This window comes from Saccostrea cucullata, unplaced genomic scaffold (genome assembly GCF_032062105.1).
Source record: "Saccostrea cucullata isolate Sc308-1 unplaced genomic scaffold, CSIRO_AGI_Scuc_v1 ctg134, whole genome shotgun sequence".
Taxonomy (NCBI): domain Eukaryota; kingdom Metazoa; phylum Mollusca; class Bivalvia; order Ostreida; family Ostreidae; genus Saccostrea; species Saccostrea cuccullata.
In genome coordinates, this window is record NW_026927214.1 from 47,092 (window position 1) to 69,643 (window position 22,552).

General features: G+C 34.0%; 3 protein-coding genes and 1 non-coding gene across 4 annotated transcripts in view; 2 read left to right on the forward strand and 2 right to left on the reverse strand.

Annotated features, from left to right (window-relative positions):
• LOC134273746 (zinc finger TRAF-type-containing protein 1-B-like) lies at positions 1 to 4,569 on the reverse strand. Its single transcript, XM_062755957.1, has 4 exons — positions 4,230 to 4,569; positions 3,120 to 3,358; positions 1,164 to 1,375; positions 1 to 918 (listed from the first exon to the last, which is right to left on the reverse strand). Exons 1-4 carry the CDS (start codon positions 4,437 to 4,439, stop codon positions 536 to 538), a joined length of 1,044 nt encoding a protein of 347 aa, XP_062611941.1. The 5' UTR covers positions 4,440 to 4,569; the 3' UTR covers positions 1 to 535.
• A 2,853-nt stretch (positions 4,570 to 7,422) lies between these two features.
• Positions 7,423 to 10,595, reverse strand: LOC134273738 (uncharacterized). The gene is made up of 2 exons (XM_062755947.1): positions 10,507 to 10,595; positions 7,423 to 8,339 (listed from the first exon to the last, which is right to left on the reverse strand). Exon 2 carries the CDS (start codon positions 8,334 to 8,336, stop codon positions 7,773 to 7,775), a length of 564 nt encoding a protein of 187 aa, XP_062611931.1. The 5' UTR covers positions 8,337 to 8,339; positions 10,507 to 10,595; the 3' UTR covers positions 7,423 to 7,772.
• A 2,809-nt stretch (positions 10,596 to 13,404) lies between these two features.
• The window catches only part of LOC134273753 (piezo-type mechanosensitive ion channel component 2-like), a 57,059-nt gene continuing 47,911 nt past the window's right edge, over positions 13,405 to 22,552 (forward strand). Inside the window, exons 1-5 of the mRNA XM_062755972.1 lie at positions 13,405 to 13,551; positions 14,152 to 14,227; positions 15,499 to 15,594; positions 20,509 to 20,631; positions 22,126 to 22,168. Coding sequence (XP_062611956.1) covers positions 14,155 to 14,227; positions 15,499 to 15,594; positions 20,509 to 20,631; positions 22,126 to 22,168 — 335 coding nt within the window. The 5' untranslated portion in view covers positions 13,405 to 13,551; positions 14,152 to 14,154. The remainder of the gene's footprint in view (positions 13,552 to 14,151; positions 14,228 to 15,498; positions 15,595 to 20,508; positions 20,632 to 22,125; positions 22,169 to 22,552) is intronic.
• On the forward strand, positions 21,744 to 21,907 carry LOC134273754 (U1 spliceosomal RNA). The gene has a single exon (XR_009993481.1). It is a non-coding gene; the product is annotated as a U1 spliceosomal RNA (small nuclear RNA).

Below are 22,552 nucleotides of genomic sequence, written 5' to 3' on the forward strand. Positions count from 1 at the left end.
TAATCAAATGAATTTTCTTTTGATGAAAACAGAGAATGTAAAATGGAGGAAACATGAACAAGAATGGTAGACTATTTACATATTACACGTACAAAAGCATGTCTGAGGTTACACCACAAAAAAAAACAACACAATTGACCCGTTTTTTACTTCTTGCAAAGTATTTACAGCTGTACAAATAATGTCAATTAAAAAACAGAGTAAAAACTGAACTATTATAAGTAATCCTTTTTGTACTTTTCTTCTAAGATGTACTATTTTGACAAAATTAAAAACGGATAAAATCTAATAAACAATTTTATATCATTTTTATTAGGGAGAAAAAGATAAAAAATTGTTTTGACAATGACAATAAAATTCTATCTAAAAAAAAATAGAATGACTAGAGAACCACAAGTGACATTTTTTTATTCCCTTAAAAAAATTATTTAATTAAAACCTGAATCAAATGCCATTGTTACTGAATAATTACAGAGATTCCAAAAAAGGTCTAGCCATTCATTACATGGTGAATGCTAATACAACGATTGGATGGTTATTGTAAATGAACCATAATTAATCGAACATTTATTGTTTTGGAAGCTAATACTTTGTTACACTCTAAGGAATTCACAATGGGGAGGTCAAAGTATTCAGTCTCTACGTTTTCTGGTGAGAACTCATGCATGTTAATTGCAGGGTTGACCTTCATGTCACCGTACGGCCCCTTCAGGGCGATGAACTTAACCTGTATTGGGTTAGTGACCTTGCCCTTGAGAACCAGTTGATACGACATTGACCTTGAGACAGACTGGGTCGGTTTGTCGTTGTTGATTCTGGCTTTGATGACCCACTGATGGTTAAAGGCAGAGAACCTACTGGTCTCGTAGTACAGCTTGGTGATGAAATCATCAGTCCTGTAGGGCTTCAGCTGCAAATCTACAGATCACAGTTTGACTCAAGATTAAAACTCTAAAACAGCATTAGATATTTATTAATCAGTTTGAACATTATTTTTTTTTTAAGTTCAAACTTCAATTCATACTTTAAAGCTTAAGTCTTCTTGCTATAATTTCTTGAAAGTAAAAGATTATGAATGCTTTATCAAACCCAGTATACCATTAAATGTGACTTTCTCATAGGAAAGTAAAAGATTACTGAATGCTTCATCAAATCCAGTATACCATTGAATGTGACTTTCTCGTAGGAGAGTAGATTGTAGAGATTGCTGTAGACTCTTAGCTCCTCCTCTCTCCTTTTATCCACCAGTGACAGAGCGTCCATGATGTCGTCTGCAGGCTTGCTCGGGTGGATACAGCTCTGCTCATGTCCTGCCAACTCATGAAAGGGTCCTTGCCAAGGACAACCAATTCTAGAGTATTTACAACATGTGGACCTAGAAATATAGCAACCATGAGATGAGCATGTGGAAGCAAAAGCTAAATATGTATTGTCTGTAAAAGAAAGGGGGTGTTCGATTAGTATACGTACCTGTCCTCCTTGTGTTACTCCAGTCTTAACAAATAATTAAAAACACCTGAAATAGCATTGGTTTTAACATGAGGTTAACTTTTCTGAAAAAATAACATATACATCCATCTCTGGAATAACAAAATCACCATACAGATTTCATAAATTGCATTAAACAGTGAATGTAAATCCAACGTGAGAATAGTGTGTCAAGTTTCACTGTATTCCAATAATCCTCTTCTGATTTTATTTCACAGTCTTGTGAGTTCATATTTCATCTCCAGATCATCACTATGGAAATTTTCTTCTATCTCCATTGAACTTGTATCACATTCGATGATTTGGAATTTGGAAAGCTTTCCTTGATTTTCAAAGAATCCTTGCTTAAGTTCACGCAATAACACTATACCTTACTTGGGTGCTCCTGGAAATGTCCTTGGTTTAAAACTACATCATTTAATAAAAACAAAGCTAAGATAGGCAGGACAGAGATACAGACAGAAACACAATTAACTGTACATTAATGGGCTTAAGTTCCTTACTTAACTTCTTACATACAAATGGGAATACCTTACTTAATATCTTACATACCCAGAAGGCCAATAAGCAAGGGTTTCTTGAAGCAGCATTGAAAATATTATTTCACCTGCCCCAGAATTTCAAAGGAACCCCAATTTAGCTTTACCTGGCCATGTCAAAAGGTCCCTTGCTTCAAACATTGTCCTTTTTTAATTATCAGGTCTAAAATCCACACAGCTCACCAATATTCTTGAACATTATAAGTGCAGAAATGCTGCATTTCAGTTCTTGAGATAAACCTTTTGCAAGTTTGATTAGTAAATTATTTTTCAGGTTAAGTGTTTGAGAGTAAAAGACTCTTTGTCAGTTTGAAACATGAGAGCCAGCCTGGATGGATGTCTTCTAATGTAAAGAATAATTGTACCTGTGGATGTCCACAAGACAGAGAAATTGCTTCTCTTTGAAAACTCAAATGTCTCTCCTTACTAGAGGGAACATTTCCTGCAAGTTTGATGACAACCTCTGGTTTTCTCCTAAAAATTTGATTTCTTATTTTTCCTTTCTGGAAAAGGGAGAGAAAATGCCATTTAGGCTTTTTTAAGCCATAATACACAAAGTACATAGATTGTTGAATCAAAATCTATAGTCTGTATTAAAATCAGTGGTTCTACAGAAGCAAAAACATTTTTTACATAATAGACCTTGGACAAATTATGAAAAGCTTGTCTGACTACAAGGCTCGAGAATTTCTTCTTAAGCTATTTACAGAGAAAATTATACCCTGTTATCCTAATCATGAGCATGCAATTAAAGATCTTGGCCTTGGAAAGATCTAGATGGTTAAGATACTTGCCGCTATAATTACGTTGAGTGACTGTGGTCAACATAATTTCTCCAACGCTGAACTCCAAAGATGCTGTGAACCAATGATCTCCAAGCTCGCCTGGACAGGAACAAAAGATAAAAGTGTTTTGTCCAATTAATTAAACATCAGCGAAAAGAGTGAGCAAAAATCACCCGCTCGGGTGCCGTCTGTCTGCTAGACGAGTCCCGCTCGAGTGCTTTCTCTCAGGGGCCCTAACCACCTTAACTACGGTGTATGTATGCTGAACATACGCCAGAAGCTACGCTAAGCATACATGTGGACTCACCGCTCTAGACAGAGCTCCCTCTGGTGGTGGTCCACTTGATTGCGCGGTAACTGGCAGCCACAGTACTGGCACAGGCTCGGGAGCTCGGACACCGCCTTCTCCACCGCCAGATTACGCGTACACAGATTCTTGTTAATCTCGCAGCGACAGTTAGGGCAGGTCGCCGTCTCGTCTTTCAGCCTTCCATCAGCCAGCAGGTGATTGTAACATCCTGCACACATCAGATGTCCATTGGTGCACTGAAAACAAGTATTTTTACAGGTTAAGATACTAGTATATGAAGAATGCATGTCGTTTTAAAAAATTGCATACTTTTGCTGCAGATTTTATTCCATTTAAACATTATGCACTACCCAGAGATTTGCAGAATCAACCTGATCATATAGAGCTTCAATAGCAAACTAAATCAAATTAGACCTTGAATCTGCTCTAATTACATGTAGACTGCTACACTTTGTATAGGAATCCATAGCATTGGAATTGATCAACAACTTTTAAAAATAATTATAGATATGTCAAAATGCTAATTTAACATAACATTTCTTTTTTTATTCACAACTACACTTGTTGAACTTTATTTTATTTTTACAGGCATTTTTTATTAAAATTTATTATATGATATTTACTTTAAAAGAAACAAATTAATTTTCCTTATTTTATTAACTTACACAAAAATTATTTATTTGTTTGCATTGACACTGCAACATGGCAAGTTGCCAAGCAAGACTGATCAGCTGACCTTGTTCACGTGATTCTACACCCTCTGACAGCTGAAGGTTATAAATAGGTCACCAGCTGTTTTTGACAGTTCATCAATATTGCAGCATTTTAGATCAGACTACACCCGACAAATAGCTTTTCTGATTGTAAATAAAAATAAATGAAAGCTGCTCCGCAATATGCAACTTATGCACAGTATCGTGTACAAAAAATATCTGCATATTAAATGCAGATTTTGCAATATCAATTCACTTCCGAAATAAGAGATTTTGCACCTAACTCATATGCGTTGTCATGCATCGTTCAATGCAGGCATGCATTTTCTGTTTATTGGTAACTATTTCCTTTTTGTGTCTATTTAATAACATGATGCAATCTATAAGGCAGTACCTGAAAGCAAGTCCTGGGCAAGTCAAGGCAAACTGCGCAGCAAAGGATTCCACTAAGCCGATCTTCCAATTTATTTGGATTTTCCTTTTCTTTTTGGTTATATTCTGTCTTCATTTTCTTCCTCTCAGGCTCAAAATTGGTGTCAAGATTTTCTTTGTTGCAGTTTTCATCTTGTAAAACAAGGCTCGATGGACCTGGAATATCTGCCATCTCGTTTGTTTACGTTTTTGCTTTGTTGACGTTTCGACCAGGAACCCCGAATATCACTGACGTCATAGACAACCAATCGCTACACGTGTCACGAAGGTCATTGCATACTATTACGATGCCATATTCGGTAATTTCCGGGCTATAGGGTGCGGATCAAATTGTACTACGAGGCACAGATACTTGCAAATTCTGTTTTATCTCCATATTCGCGTGCTAACATCAGAGAAAAGGGTTTATTGTATCGTTTTAGAATTTGAAGCGAATTTAAATAAAGTCCATGAAAAAGGAAGAAAAAATTATTCCATTGCAAAAAATAACTTTAGGGATATATAATTATACAGTGCTTTAAGTAGTTTCGGATTTTAAGCAGTTCCGGATAATTTTCGTTTAAAAATAAAAATTAAACACACAAAATGGTTTCTGTTTTTTGTGAATTTTTGTATAAACGAAGTTGAATTTATTGTCTAAAATCTAGACGATAAAGCAAGATCATAAAGTCCGTCTCTCTTTTCATGTTAACAGCTTAATGTTTACTACCAGAAGCGCTTTATTTACTTTGAGTAGAAAAATAACATGCAGTTCCTGAAGTTGTAGGTGTTTTTTGAAACTTTTTAAGGGTACCTATTCAATTCGTGAAGTGTGGATAAGACACTGGTGTTTCTTCTTTCTCAAGAATTTTGGGTTTTCTAATACTACGAAGCATCTGCAAAATAATGAGCAATCTTCACAACATCCCAATTTAAGTAGTTCTGGATTTACTACGGACGATGTTTTCTCAAAGGACTTGTACACCATACAACATGTACAAGATTAAAAAAAAATTAAAAAGGACAAAAATATAATTTAATTCTTCATTGAAATATTTGTAAGTAATTAAATTGATTTAAAAAGGGCTGAGAAAGTGTATAGAAACATAAGTTCACTTCATGTTGAGATTAATTCATGTTTTCATTTTCAATAAATTTGCTTAAACATCATGTTTTCTCCTTTATATTTTTATTCATATAATGCATATATAAATTACATGTTAAGGTCTCATTGTAGGTAATTCTCTACAAATTGATCATTTATAATGAATTTTGATACGATTTCAATTTAATAATCCCGATAAATGGCTATAACCGGAACTACTTGAAATTTTCGAAACTGCTTGAATTCCCTTATATCTAACGTACGAGAGTTTTATAATATAGTGTAACATTTTTAACAAAATGCCATTAGGGGTTGAAAAGGTAGGAAAAGGACTATTTGATTCAGTTTAGAAATCAACTTTAAGTCCTACGCAAACAATGCAGCGAGCGTTTTCCTAGTTGCAATCCGGAACTACTTAAAACACTGTATGTTCCTTTTGCAATTTAATTTATTAATTTGCAGCATATGTTAATTTATTAACATGCTAAATGATTTGAATATTTCCTGCATCAAATGTAGCAAACGTACTTGATGCTGGCTTTTATATGCTCTGTAATTGAAGATTTCTGCCTTGTCTGTATGTTTGTTTGCAAAAACTTTCACCTTGGCCATAACTTATGAGTGGGTGGAGCTATGGCTTTCGTATTTCACGGGTGTATTCCTTGTGACAAGAACTTTCACTGGGTACCACCAATTTGACCTATTGACCTTTGACCCACTTTTACAAAAAAAATTCTGAAATTTTATAGTGGCCATAACTTTTGAATAAGCGATGCTAAGGCCTTCGTACTTCACATGTGTATTAACTGTGACAAGACCTTTCAGTGGGTATAAAATATTTGACCTTTTGACAGAGTTTCACCTTGTTTTCTAAAACTTCATATAACCAATTTTTTTTATGCTACCATAATCAAAGATTCAGGGATATATAGTTTTTGCCCTGTCCATCCATCTGTCTGCCAAAGCATTAACCTTGCTCATAAATTTTGAGTGGTTGCATGGGGCTATGGCTTTTATATTTCACAAGTATATTCCTTGTGACATGACCTTTCTCTCAGTACCACCAAATGTGACCTCTTGAACTTGAAGTTTGACCCAAATTTACAAAAAAAATCACTTTAACCTTGGCCATAACTTTTGAACTGTTGTTGCTAGGGCTTTCAGATATCACATTTGTATTCATTGTGACAAGATCTTTCAGTGGATTTAAATATTTTTGACTTTTTGGCCTTGACCTTAGAGTTTGACTTGCATTTGAGAAAAAGCAACATTTTCCATGTAAGGTGCCATAGCGGCCATCAGCATTTCACAAACACATCTTGTCTTCCTTGATAAAGCCTTCAATGTCTCTATATAATAAAAACATTTTTTGGAGAAATTTATATTTTTATAAGTAACCAAGGCAACATCTTCAACAAAATCAAAAATAGTTAAAAAGAATTTAGTGCTGGGGATCGAACGTGGGACCTCTGGCTTGCCAGTCCAGTGCTCTACCAATTGAGCTAAAGGGTTAATCCACTAGCCCAAGCAAGTAGGATGCCATGTATCTTACACTACTACATTGCCCCCTCCAGAGAATGAGATGTCATCATCTCTTTTGGAGTGCCGACACCTGTGGGGCAAAGTTCTAGGGGCAATTACTCTCACCCTCCAGAGAACACCCGGGTCCCTACATGGGCACCAAATGTAACAGAGACATTTTTGTGCCTCTGCTGGGGATCGAACCTGGGACCTAGCTGGCTTGCCAGTCCAGTGCTCTACCAATTGAGCTAAAGGGTTAACCCACTAGCCCAGGCTAGTAGGATGCCATGTATCTTACACTACTACAGTACTTGGTGTAGTCTAATTGTGTGCCAGTTCTACTGAAATCAGACCAAAATTGTACGAGTAGCATTTTTAAAAAAAGATAGTTTACAGCTGGACAGACACAGATAGAAGGATTGACAATGGAGACTTTATTGCTGCATACTAGTAAGCAGAGCTATATAGAGAAGAGAAACTAAAAACTTAATGATGTACTGCTTTTAAAATCCTTAGGCTCATAGAAAAGAAATCATAATATGGAATGTTTTATTACATGTATTTTTACTTTACTTCTCAATACATGATATGCACCATAACAGACTTCATTATGATTATAATCAATGACATGAAAAAAATGTAGCAATTAAAAAAATAAGATTCTGACACTAGCAAAATTGGTCTTGTGTTAAGAATTATAGTGTTTCAGTTTTACAAATATTTTATGTAATTAAATAACTCCTGAAACAGGTATAAATACAATGTACCAGTATATACAGGTACTATCCACATTTATTGCACTTTCCCATCTTGCAGCATGAATTAGATAAAATATACATAACAACAAAAAAATTCAAAATATTTGGACCATTTCTCACTTTACTGATCAGTACGACAATTTTAAAAAGACCTCAGGAAAAGATAATTTCCCAAAATCAAAGCATAATGCAGCCAGTCAACATTGGGAAATCCCAGCAAGGATCCATCGGAACCAAAAATAAGTCCTGCAGCAACGTAGGTCACCCCTGCTCCAAGTCCAAAGTAGTTCTTGTTTACAAAGCTTAGCGTTAAGATCACCAGCATTGAGAATCCACTAGCTGCCTGTGTCGCCACTTCTTTGGTTTTTGGTGGGAGAAATGCAGCCACAACAACCACCGCTAAAAGGAAAATAGCTATTTTGTTTGCTAGCAGTGCTGATCCGTACCTAGCACAGAATTCCATGGCGATCAGTGGTACGCCAGCTCCTGCAGCTAACCATGACAGAAATTTGTGACACTTAAAAATAATTCCTCCCTCGGGATACGTCATCGCAAAACGGAAGATTCCAAAGAAGGCGGCTGTGGCCTGAATGGAGAGTCCGGCAGATGCCTTGATTTTGTCCACTTTGTACCACTCCCATGCAACAAAGGACGCCACCAAACACAAAAGGAGGTCAGAAAAAGAGGTGCTCAGCTGCCGCGCCATCTCCTTAAAATGATGGATAAAAAAAGTTGTGTAGAAAGTTTTATTAAATGTTAATTAAATGATGGATTAAAAATAATGTATAAATTTAAGTATTATTATAAATCAGTCAAATGATAGGTTAAAAATACTGTAGAAAGTTTTGTCATATGTTAATCAAATGGTAGTTATGGAAAGCTAAGGCTGTTACCTAGCAAAATATATTATCACTACCTTCTTTTGTAATATCCACTAGGTATCTCAAGTTAATTTTATTTTAAAGGTGCATAGACACAGATCAGAACTAAGTTTATACAGCAGGGTTTAAACTTAACTGAAATTTCCACGAGCCATGTGGGCTCCTGACATTTCAAATTTAGGAGCCCACTGCTAAATTTGTTAGCCCACAGTCTCCGTGATTTTTAAAAAAAAGCATAGATACTGGGACAAAAAGTAGATACAAAAAAGAAATACATGTACTAATATAAATTCATCTGTTTAAAATTGGAGTTCTTACTTTATAAAAAGCAGATGTCATATAAATATTTAATCAAAGGAAATAAAATTGTATTCAGTAAACATTTTTACTATCTTTTTTTTTTACTATGTATATAAATACATAACCCTGGTACATGTCTTCAACTGATAAATTGACAATGACACAATAAGATTTTCTAGGTTAAATATTTCAACTACAACATATCTGAAATAGGTGAAAACACTTACTATTCATATGACTGAGTAGTTGGGAGTTATTAAAATTGTACATCTCTCACGTATCAACCATTTACAGAGGGTTAGAGGAAATTCGGATTAGGAAAAAAAGAGGAACGTTTTACTTTTAGGGAATTTCACAAATCGTGTAGTACTTTAAATGGAAAAGATGAAGGATATTTACGAACAATAGGACCATACTGCTGTGATTTATTTCATTTTTCTGTAGTTTTAAATCAAAAACCTGCATAAAATGTCTGTTTTTCAGTAAGGGGACTGGGAATGAATTCGGCCCCCTGCAGAATTTTTATTCGCCACGTGGGCGAACAACTTACAAATTTTATGAGCCCACACCAATTTTTACTCGCAATTTGCGAGTGGGCGAGCGTTAAGTTTAAACCCTGTACAGGGACCTTTATACTAAGTTAGTATATAGGTCCCTGGTAAATATACATGTATTCTCAAATTTTCAAAATTTAAAGATTCCATAACTTTTAGATGAAATAAGATTTTTAATATTATTTCATGTGAAATGCTATTACAATATATGTTGTGATATTATACAGAAAATATTTAACTTCAGATCTGTGTATAGGTATCTTTAATATCATCATGCTGTACTTGGAGTGAAACATCGCAGTCTTCACCAAATCCAGGGAATCCGAAGCCCAGGACCTGGTAAAATTGGAATTTGGAAGTGGGCATGTGGAAACTGTACACTTACAAGCCCGAAGGGCATGTAAATTCTGAGACATAAGCCTCCGTATTATCAAATTAAATAAGACCAATAACATAAAATGTACATAAAAGTCTTCGATTTTTCATCTAAACAGCTTCAAGCACAAAAGAAAATTTTAGAGACAGTTCATTCTAGGAGTGAAAGGTTGAAAACAATATTAAGGGCGAGACAATAGATTGATAAAAATGGATTTTATATTATTTCCTTGGCTTGAAAGGGTAAAAAAGAATAAAATTACTTGATAAAATTCTGGGCATGAAAATATTTGTTCAGGCTAGTGTAATTAGATGCCCCAAGGGCATATACCGAGAAAAAGATTTGGTGAAGACTACATCACGGGGTAAACCATCTCAGTGCAAAACAGAATTGGAGTGAAACATCGCAGTGGGAACCATGCAACAGGGCGAAACATCCCGTTACAAGAAAAAGCAAATCCTGATATACGGATCAAGCTAATCAAGCTAACATGGTACACGAAACTAACTGCAATTTCCTTGAAACAGGGATGTCTCTTTTGTAGTTTAGAGAAGTAGTTAAGCAGCAATCTTCAGTTTAAGAGTAGGTATCTAACGAGTTTAATGTGAGAAAAAAATGTATATTGAATCCAAATGGCCAAATGTGTACAGTATTCCGAATTTTCTCTCCACAAATTGTTGAAGGAGGTCAGCAAGAAAGCAGCGCCTTGAATTGCTCACTGCGCCCACTATAAATGCAAAAAATCATATTAAAAAGTATAATTACCTGAATATGTGTTGAATACACAGCACTGACACAGTTCGATGACTTTTAATCAGAGAACCAAGATAAGGATGATAATAACGGGTAAACAAGTATTAGCTTTCCTAAAAAGCTCGTCTGACGTGGTTTGCTTAAATTCACAAAGCAGAAAGAAATCAATAATTATATATATTTTACATATTTTTTTTTTGATCTGTAATCTATCTATAAAAGACCATGTGCAATCAGTATTGCCATGACAGCTCAATTTCTTTTAAATCATGGTGAAGATGAATTTACTGAACACAATTTATTTGCAATAACATCTTTCTTTTCTCATTAATACTACGCTTTATTTTATAACATTTTTCTATGGAAAAGGGGTATAGCATTAAGAAAAAAAATTACCAAATGAAATATTATTTCCAACAATGAAGTTCAGACTACATAACGTCAATTGAAATTATTTTGTAATCTATGAATATATTTTTCAATTACTCAAGTTCAGTTTAATTTTAAACTATTTTATGAAATGCCATGATATAACTATAACATTAAATTTAAGCTCTTGCATAGTTTAAGTAATGTTTTGTATGTTAAATGACCTTACTGATCTCTTTATTATATTCAACAAACAAAATAAAATGTTTGTAAATGATATCAATGGAAAGATCTTTGTTTGATCACTTAATGGCCGGCGCGTATAAACAGCGATAACATTCTAAGCAGGGCTTTACACATGATGACCATTCCCCTGCTGTTAATTGATGGGTGTATTTCTGAAGTCTGTAGGAAAAGAAACAAGAAGACGCAAACTAAGTTACGTGTAATCGTCTAAAATATAATCGCTGGATTGGAGTTTTTTTTACTATAGTGGGAGCAGGGCAACTAAGAGAATATATTTGACCACGTGCTCAGTTAAGTAAATATAAGATTAAAAGCGCATTTCCTCCTTGGCCGAACGGCATGCGTCTTCGGAGATTATGCACGTATCGAAATTTCCCCCATCGAACTATCTAAACAATTAATGGAACGACTGCATAAATAAGCCCTGGTTAAATCTAGTACTGTCTGACGCCAAGACGTCAGACAACAAACTTGCTCCCAACTCTACTTCCGACGACGACGGTAAATGTTAATTCGTACACTGGCAAAATTTTCTCAGAAGACCAAAGAGAAACAAAAAAAAAGATTTTTACTAAATTTTAATAAATAATTTTATAAATTGCACATTTATCGACCAAACAACAAAACAAGAGAAGTGGGGCGGGGGAGGAGGGGTGTTAGAACAAAGAATTATTTTCTCCGAATGTTTTCCCTTCTTAGATTTTTCCTGAAAGTGCAAGCAACCGGTATATAGCGTCAGGTTTTTGACCCAATAAAGCAAAAATGTTCTTGTTCATAATTCTAATACTAATTTTGTATGTATTTCCCTGAAAAAAGAAGTTTAACAGAAAGAAAAACCCAATGTTCAATATCGCTAATTCATATTTATAAATATATTGCTCAATCAGTTGAACATTTAAAAAATACATTTAGTGTGATGTTATAGAACATACACATTACAAATTCAAAATACATGCATGTATTTTTTCTTAAACCATGAAGGTTTTTCAACAATCTGTTGGAATTACCATGGGAACCAATTGGGCCCCATTTTGAGCAGACCTATTTTTGTAGTTATAGTGATCGTATGAAACAGAAAGAGTTATTCTTTATCATGCATGCATACATGAGAAGTCAAAACACTTACTGTGAACTTCAATAGCTGCCTTCTTCCATTCAAATGTCGACTCGATGTTTCCAAGAGAGCTTGAATTAAAAGTTTTATGTTTGGATATTTTACTAGGAATATACGTAACAATCTGATAACCTAACAACAAATCTATATATGATGAAACATATATGATAAAACATGTGGAAATAACGAACAGTGTTCAAGTTCAAAGTCCATCAAACAATACAAAATGGATATGAGCAGAGCAAACACGGACCCAAAACATCAGAGGTAGGATAAGGTGCCATGGAGGAGTGAATATCCCCTGCCGGCCGCCGGTCACATCCGCCGTCATAATCGGGAAATAACGTAAAAATCAATCGTCTAAATAATAGACTAATAATAAGTGTGAAAAACGTTAGTCAGCATTTGACTCAATGATAAAATTGTATAGGCTGACAGCCCGACAATGTCATTGTATCGACCATAGAACCTACGAAATGATGACTTTAAACCAGTCTGCTGATATTCTTGTTTCTTCAACTTATTTGTCAATAATTTAACTCGTTTTAGAACATGTTCATACGTAGAGTATGCGTATCGAATCAACTGAGATATATAAACTCTGTTGTATGTAGGTGTCACCGTGATGAAGGTATGTTGTTGCATTTAAGGAAGGGAAGTTGTCGGTAGAAAAAATTATATTCATCACTTTTATTATAGAGCTCGGTTGTTAGATTACCATTAACGTCTTTTTCAAGTAAAATATCCAAATATGAAACAAATTTGTGATAAAGTGAACGTGAAGGTCTTGAAAAAAAAAAATCCTAAAATTTTGTTTTGCGAAAAAATCATATCACCTGCTTGTGGGCTCTATGTCTCTCATTTGATATGTTTGCATTCATAACGTGTTCCAAAACAACATTAGCCGATCTAAGGGGGAGGGGGGTCAGTGAGTTATTAAAATAATGTATATACCCCCGGTATATACTAAACCAAGTACAAGTGACCTTGGACCCTCCCCCGAAAACGGTGACCCCTCCTCAAAAACACGGATCTATGTGATATTGGTATGAGAAGTTATTAGTATGAAACTCTGAAAGTCATCCACTATCTAGTTATTCTAGTAACTGTCTTTTCAAAGAAACATGTAGTTATTTTCTCGGTATACGACTTCTCTATTGTACGAGTTATCTTGATACCTCTCCGGAAAAACTCGGAAATATCCGAGATGTTGCGATTGACACTGAGCAGCAGATGATGCGAAAACTGACAAACGCGTAGAGTTGAATGCGAACACCGAGAAAAAATCTCACAATGTGATATTCATATGGATTTTCTTGGCATAATAGGTAATATGTGTACAATTTTGTTGAGTGCGTTTGTTTCATGTTCGCAGCCTTGAGAAAAATTGAGTCACATGAGGGATGATCGTTGTAATTATTCACACAAATCACTAAAACAGGTTGCTGTCTTAACAGAAAAGGCGTACATATTTATTTATTGGTCATTAATGACAAGATTTTTATATTTTACTATGAACTGAACTTCGACAGGATTGTTTGTTATTCTCAAATGTCAATGACAGTGTTAAATCGTCACGTATTTATAAATTTAAAGTGCAGTGCCCATTTCTGAAATCTGAATGTTCAGAAAGATGGATGTACAGTTATTTTATAAGTGTATTAAAACAATATTTATTTACACTTATTCCTTGACCTAAGTCCAAGGTACATGTACCAAATAGTGGGGAAATGATTGAATATGCAGATACATACACATTCTTACTGGCACTGTTAATTTGTGATTTTTGATTTGGAAATGGGCACTATCATTCTATTGATATTGCTCATAGTTTTTCTCAATATTTGAGGATCAGTTTAATTTCCACAGTGAGTCATTTGTGTTCCGTGATATGACAGTAAGTGTATTTTTGACTCTGTTTCCTACAGATAATGTCTTCAAAAGTGACACGATATCTGGGCTACCTCCTGTTTAGACTTCTACTGCCATTGGTTCTACTAGCAGGTAATTCACAACAACTATTTATGGAATCCGGATAAGGCCACGCAGTTCACTATCGCATCATCGCACCATCGAGGTTTAGGTCGATAGTGCGATGAAGAGGTAATGCGATGACGATGAGGCGATGGTGCGATAGCGATGAAGTGATGCAGGGATTTATCAGCCTATTTTGGGAAATGCCATTTTTTGGAAATTGGGAAAAAGTTATCGGTTTTTTGATGAAATTGGGAAAATAAATTGGGAGAAATAAGTATGTTGCTTTAAAATTATGAATAATAGACTAATGAAAGTAAATTTGAATTCAATTAGTATTAATCATTTTACAATGTAGGGTATTATACTTGTGAATGAGATTCCAATTTAGGTCATGGGAGCTATATAAACCTGCAAAAAATTATACTGCATACACATTTTCTAAAATGTGCATTAAAAAATATTTTTCTATCTGAAATAATGCCTACAGTTCTTACCATTCACTCGTAGATCAATTGAGTAAGTGAACATGAGTTAATAAACCTATAGAATTACTCAATATCACTACTTCAGAAAAAAACTGAGGAAATTCGGATTAAAAGTTGGCGATGTTTTTAAACGTGTGTTATGACTGTAGCTTTGCTAAATGAGTTAAATTGAGTAAAATACAGACAATCTGGCAAATTTACTTTGTGTTTTTTCCAAGGTAATCTAATAAAAAAGCATTGTTCTGCAATTGGGAAAAATTACTGCCAAATTGGGAAAAATTGAACTCATTTTCAATTGGGAATGGGGCCGAATTTCGGCCCCTGAGAAAGTACTGATAAATCCCTGTGATGGTGCTATAACGCGATGACGATGATGCTATGGCGCGACAATGCGATGACGATGGTGCGATGACGCGATGGTACGATGATGCGATGGTGCGATAGTGATGACACGATGATGCGATGACGATGGTGCGATAGTACAATGACGATGAAGCGATATTCACTATCGCTCAATCGTGCTATCGCACCATCGCCATCGCATTATCGCTCCATAGCATCATCGTCATCGCGCTATCGCTTCATTTATCGCACCACCGTTTCATCGTTATCGCGCCATCGCATTATCGCGCCATCGACCTTTAAGTTGATGCTCGATGGTGCGCTAGTGAAGTGCGTGGCCCTATCCAGATTCCTTAACTATTGCATAAAATTCATTGTTATAGATGCCAGAATCAACACAACTAACTGGTCAGTTATGTTGTACAATATATTATCAGATGCGTCTCCTATAATTTTACTTTTTGATTCCAGGATGCGCTCTGAGATACAACATCATTTCATTCCTGTATTTACTATTCTTACTGGGCCTTCCATTAATTCCAACTCCAAGTTCCAAAACAGTAAAAGGTGAGCTATTCAGACACGTCCCATCTATCCTCTATCTACTTTGTCCATTTTTCCCAATGTGATAAATTCTGTCAGTGATATGAAAAAAACATGTGCATCATCTTTCCTCTCTAATCCAAAGATATATCTTGAATCAAAGAGATTAAAGTCATGGTCAGGAGAAACGACCTTGAATATTTTACAAATTAGGACATGTAGGAGAAAGAAATACAATACTAGTAATTTGCTATGTCGTATTTTGAAAATGCTTGTTCATCTATCGAACTTTAAAAACTGTGCAGTAATGGTACATGTATACCGATATCTTAATCATGCATTATGATTAAATCTAATAGTTAAAATATGGTTTATCAGATTCAGTACATTTTCAGGAAGTATTTACACTATACAATTTTCCCCTAAATTCCTAATAAAATACTTGTATTTCCTGTGTTGTTGACATCACTTCCATCAAACTACTAGATAAATAGATAAAGAGATTATAACATTTTGACTCAAGTTGATTAAGAATATATAAGCATCAAAAGAATATATGAGTTCTTTGCACTTCATAAGCCACAAAATTAGTCATACAAATCTTTATTATGCAATATTTTATTGGGTTCATTTTTAGCACAGAAAATTACCTGACATATAGTATTTGATACTTCCATGAATAGGGTTTCTAATTTGATTCCTAATATCCTGAAACAAAACTTTGACCTATATGATATACACATGCATCATCAAAGTTCAGGATTTTTCCTGAATTTCCTTGATGTATAACAATATGACCTTAATAATGTCCTTGATATATAACAATATGACCAATCTAGACATAGTAGTGGTGTCATTCAAACCCTTAAGACTATGATAATAGTCGCTGCCACTACAACAGTTATATCATCATCTTTAGGTCAAGAACTAGTAAATGAAAGGTGCCTACAGATTTATCAAATTGAGAAATAAATTCCTTTATTGATGCTTTACAACTTTAGCTTGGTCAGATAATGTGTTTCGGGGCATAATTTGTAGGTAAACAAGATGAAAAACTGTATTTTAAAATGTCATTTTCAATGAAAAAAGTAAGAAAATCAGTCATGAGTATGGGAGTTTTTTTCATATTCGACAAAGGAAATGTATCCAGATTGCCTACAGTCTCTCAGAAAACGGTAATTAGTATGTTCATAGCCTCTTCTTTAAATCAATATCAAATTTAATATAGGTATCTGGTTTACATTTCATATGATTTCAAATTGAATGTCATGAAAATACCCTATTTTCTACATAATTCTGCTAAAGCTGTAAAGTACAGGAAAAAGAAAGTTGAAATTGATTATGACGTCATAATGGATCTAGCACCAAAAAATTAGTCTTAAGTTATTTACTAAATCTTGAACTTAAGAAACAAAAATAAAGTGAGAATATGAAGATACCAGACAAATAAAACTCTTATGATACAAAAGAAATGAAGGTCTGAGGATAGAGAAAGGAATTACATCTGACAATATCAGGGAAATAAACATTATTTTGATGATTTCAGAGTAATAAACATATGATGATAGGAGAGAAATAAATATATGATGATATTAGAGAAATAAACATAATATGATGATATCAGAGAAATATAAACATGCATCTGATTATATCAGAGAAAAAAGATCTGATGATATCAGAGAAATAAACATTTGATCACAGATGATATTAGAGAATTGACCATGGGATGAATTGAACATCTAATGATCTCAGGATTGTGCCCTATATATATATATGAAGAATTATTAACGACCAGATTCCCATGGTTGCAGAACTTGTTTTGAATCTAATTTAAAATCTTAAGCCTCCTGTAGAGGTTCAGGGCTGTAGAGTCTTTGATGTTGGTAATTCTCCAGCTGTTTCCATCTCCCGATACTTAATATTAAATGTTGTTGCCTGAGAAATCACCCTCTCACAGGCATATATCCTTGCTATTATGTCCCATGGTACTATGTGCTCCAGTAAATTTATTGACCATGGAAAGTTTTTTTCTTCATTTATTTATTTATTTATTTGAAAGTTTGTTAAATCTTTAACTAATAACCCTTAATTGTCTCCACAGCCTGTATCATTCAATGAATATTTCATATTTCGATCACTCTGTGGATTTATTTATTTGTCAAAAAGAATTACAGAATTAACATACGGCATGACTAAATGGTGTAACACATGGGCGTATATTCATATGAGGAAAATTTAGTAGAATTGTTTTACATCACATTTTAACTTAATTTATTTTTCATCTTGTTAATAAGAGTCTTTAGATTTATTGAACTACATGTATAAACTGCAAACATTTCAAAATGTTTCATACTAAAGTAAACATGTTAAAAACATATATATTTATTTACAGTAAACATGGTAAACTTACTGTTATTTTTTCCTTTGATTGTGTGGCATAGATCAAGAACTATAGAATTGTTTTTGATTTCATACATGCACATGCACTTATCTAACACTTGATAAATTTTAACATACACTACAGTACTTCCTTAATGAATCATAAAAATATAAATCAGCTAGTTTTAACAAATGAGTTAATGCATCCTAAAAATAGTTCAACAGACTCTATGTGTGCTCTCAGAATTTATGTAATTCTTCCTGGGAAATCTTGGCTCCCATCTGTGTCTGAACTTGGTAATAGCTCTGACAAATCAGGAATGTGACATATTCCCGGTCCTGCTGACTTTAATGGCAGCAGCTGCCTGTGTCTGTACTACTGATTTCATGACAACAGATGTATAACTTTACATAACTGTGAGGTGGTGCAACTGTTAGTAGGATCAATACAAATATGTTTTTACCTAAACACATGTACATACTGTTTGTTCCAGAAAGTGCAAATAGCAGTCTTAATTGGTAACCTTGGTTTCTTGCAAGTGTACCAATAAAACTGGAATAAAAATATAGAGGATCACCAGTTTCAATAGAGCTAGAAAAGAAGTAACATTATAATAACAAACACAGAGCAGGAGTTTATGTAATTATAAATGCATTATGAGCCTAATCTAGGTTTGGCCTCTGGTTAATTGGAGGCCTGTCTGCCTTGGTTTATAGATTGTAGTCATTAGTTCATCAGAGAGGGGATTTCATTAAGCTGAAGTGGACCAGACCACTGAGATTATTTATCATCAATAATTCAGCTGTATTTCTTTTCTAAACAAACATGTATAGCCCTGCACTTTTTCAATTTTGAATGCAAATTTTACATTGATGTACCTGAACTATAAGGACTTGACACACGTATACTCTATATTTCATTTTATGACCAGGCGCAGTGAAAAGTATTTAGTCAATATGTGGCCAATATAATTATAATAAGTTGATAATTATATTTACTACTACGAGGGTCGTTAGAAAAGTTCGCGGACACTTTGAATTACGGAAAATGTATTTTGTACTGTGAAGTATGACCTATGTCTGAATAAATTCCTACATTTTGTTTATTGGTATGTAAAAAATCAGGTCCATATAATAAAATCTTGAAAACGATTTTAACTATGAGGTCATGGAATTCACGGAGCAATCACTTGACGTAAGGCGACGTGACAACCCGATTTCAACCGGTAAAGTTCTATAAATCTTTCATTTCTTCAGATTTATCTTATCTATTTTCTACTTTAAAATTGAATATCTGTATCAAGACATATTACTTTTCTTTTATATAATGTCTTTTGTACTGATTCGGATATTATTGAGATCTTTAAAAAAGTCTATGCAGTTAATCGATCAGGTATGGAAACTATGCAAAACCATATAGGCGCAACGCAACGTCCATGCGATACGGGGGTATTGAAGTATCGATGGAGGTAATCATTCAAAATGTTAATCCTTCCATTCTTATGAAGCTACAACCATTTGAAAACTTGTCCTTTGTAGGTGTAGGAAATTCCCGGCAGCATCTTGAACATTTTAATCTCTTTTTAGACATTTTCCAGTCTGCATACATAATTTTTACATAGTGCAGTGCTCCATGACGCTAAATGACGTTCCGATTTTTGGCTGTGTTTTTAAGCGTTGATCAGTTAAAAACGGCTATAAAACAGTCATATACCCTCCAATTTAGTTCAAAATTTTTCCCAGTGACGTTTCATGAATACTATAGCGGCAGGTAAAATATCATAAAACTCTTTGCGGTACAATTGTGCAATTTTTAATTTTAATAAAGAGTCTTTGTGATGTAAACGTGCCAAAATGTAGCATGCTCCGTGAAGCAAGATTTATCAAAATAGAAAAGCTGTATATTTTTCAATAATCATCGGAGAGCAACAAATTCTTGTATATTAATTGGAAAAAAGGTAAAGATTTTATCTGCAAAGTTTGACCGGTTTCGTGGAAATAGCGCGCTCACAATAAAACTTGTCCGCGAACTTTTCTAACACCCCTCGTACTACTAATAATAATAATAATACTTTATTTAAAGAGGGTGACTCAATTAGTGCGAGCACTATTCTTCCTTGAGGCCCTCTATGAAAATACATATATAATACACAATGATAAATAGTACATTGAACAATGTTATATATGACACAACATACAATAAATAATACATGCATTAATTATTTCATTAATGATACAGTTCACAGATATACAATTATATGATAATTTAAGTTGAACGTTGGTCTATTATAAATTTTCTTGACTTGATTTTAAAATTTTGAAGTGATGGAGACATTCTTACTTTTAAAGGTAAATTGTTCCATAATACTGCAACCGAATATTGAAAAGAATTTTGAAATATTTTACTAATTGAAAAGGTCAATGATGTCAATTGATTTTATAATTTGGAGACTCTACAGTTGCTTAATTGCTAGAAGTTTATTATAAATGAATCTAATTAGATATGCTTTAATGGTGTAAATTATTACATGTACTAAATTCTTCCCGTATTTGTTTTAGGAGTGACTGGTATCTACTTAATACTACTGATTGTGCTGGGGGGCTTGGCGACCCTAACCCAGGGTATTTTCCACATTGTTCTAGCAGCCATCCCAGGGACGTATGGTGAAAGCTTTCCTAACTGTGAGTAAAGACTGCTTCAATTATACACAGAGTCAAAGTGTGGAATGTCACATTTAATGACATTTCAAAGCCTACTAGTGTATTTTATGGATGATTTGGAGGATAGTCCTTTCAGTTGCATAAATAAAGATTTTATCAATACTCATACAGCTAACTGTGGCTTTAATTGATCATTGTCTCTAAACTAATTATATTAATGTTGAATAACAACTCCCCACTTTTTTTACCATACACACACTCAAACACACAGAACATATTAAGGGACATATCAGATGATCTTGTAATGGATTAATCCCTTTATACTAAAGCTGTGGTTTTCTACATGACTCTAAACTAATTAATGTATAAACATTCCCCACCTAAAAACACAGAGCATATTAATGGGACGTCTGTATGTGAATTGATTAATGTCATATCAATAATAGAAGGAATATAGAACATATTGCTTTATAATATATTAGAGAAATGAAAGTTGATTACATATTCTTATAATTTTCTTGACTGTAAGGGTAACATTGTATAGAGCAGCAATTTATAGAGGAGCTTATTTACATAAGCCAGATACACATGTGAATTAATCTCCATTGTTAAAGAAAACAAAATATTTCGTATAGGTAGACACCAATTTACTAAATATATTTTCACATTCTTTGTATTATTATAAATGTACACGCTCATCAGCTGGAAAGTTAAAAAAGATATTTATATGATGTATTATTCACACACAGACTTTATTTAGTGTTTATCACAAGGCCCTATAACCTGTTATCTTAACGCAAACAGCTTGAGGCATTTCCCACTCAGCCAATAATGACAAGTACGCTTCACCGCACAGACACGGGAGATAAGTCATACTTACCTTAAGCTCATACAATTCTGGATATTTTCATTAAAATATTAATTAAAAATATAAAAACAGATTTTTTAACAAAAATTACATTCAACTATTAAAATTAAACACTGTTCTTTGAGTCTAGCAATTTATTAAACTTTAAAATTGAGAACTAATGAAGGTATTTATCAGAACTAAGTGTGGCCCTTGCTAATTACTGTTACCTGCAGTAATGTGTGTTTGTCGGACTATAAGGGGTTTTCCCCGGCCTGTTGAAATCATACTTACCTGGTGCAGGGGATACCATGATCAGCAAGGTGGTTCCCCCAGATCGAGGCCTTACCATTGCACTCCGGTTTGGCTGAAGTCTGCGATAACCCCAAATGCGGGTTACTCGGGCACGTAATTTTTTAGTGTAGGGGTCTGCGTTCGCGCTAACCCCTGAAAATCAAATAAAAAGTAGTAAACTCGCCTAATTCTCTCGTTTCCTCTCAGCTCCTTTTAATTTTCTTATAAACTTGATAAATGTATGTTTCAACTTCCATATTTATTTCAAATAAGTATGTATGGTATAAATATGGTATTTTTCCATACATGATGATGTGGCTGTTTTGAATACTTATTTATTTTTGTTAATACTTATTTACTTTTGTATACCACAGGTTCAAGTAATGAAAAAATCGCTAGATTGATAGCAGTTGAAAGGTAGGTAGTGTGTACAAGATGTTGCTATGGTTAATCTCAATATTATGATAAAGGCTGAATTGATTTGAATAAATATTAGAAATAGTTGCTAATAATTATAAAGAACTGGTAGTGGTGGAGCCAGAAATAGACCTTATATGTGTAATATTTGAAAGAGAATTTATTAATGGACAGAAGGAAAGGAGGACATGGTCTAATGGAACCTGCTTTTAATCCAACAGGAACATTTTCTGTTCGAACTTAATAATCAGATGAAAATCAGTGGTATAATAGGCCAAGATAAATTAACTGAACACGTTATTTACATGTATTTTCTCTACTGAAGTAATTAACAGTGATTTCTATTCAGTGATACTGTGTTGTCTTTGAACATTTTTCCCGGGG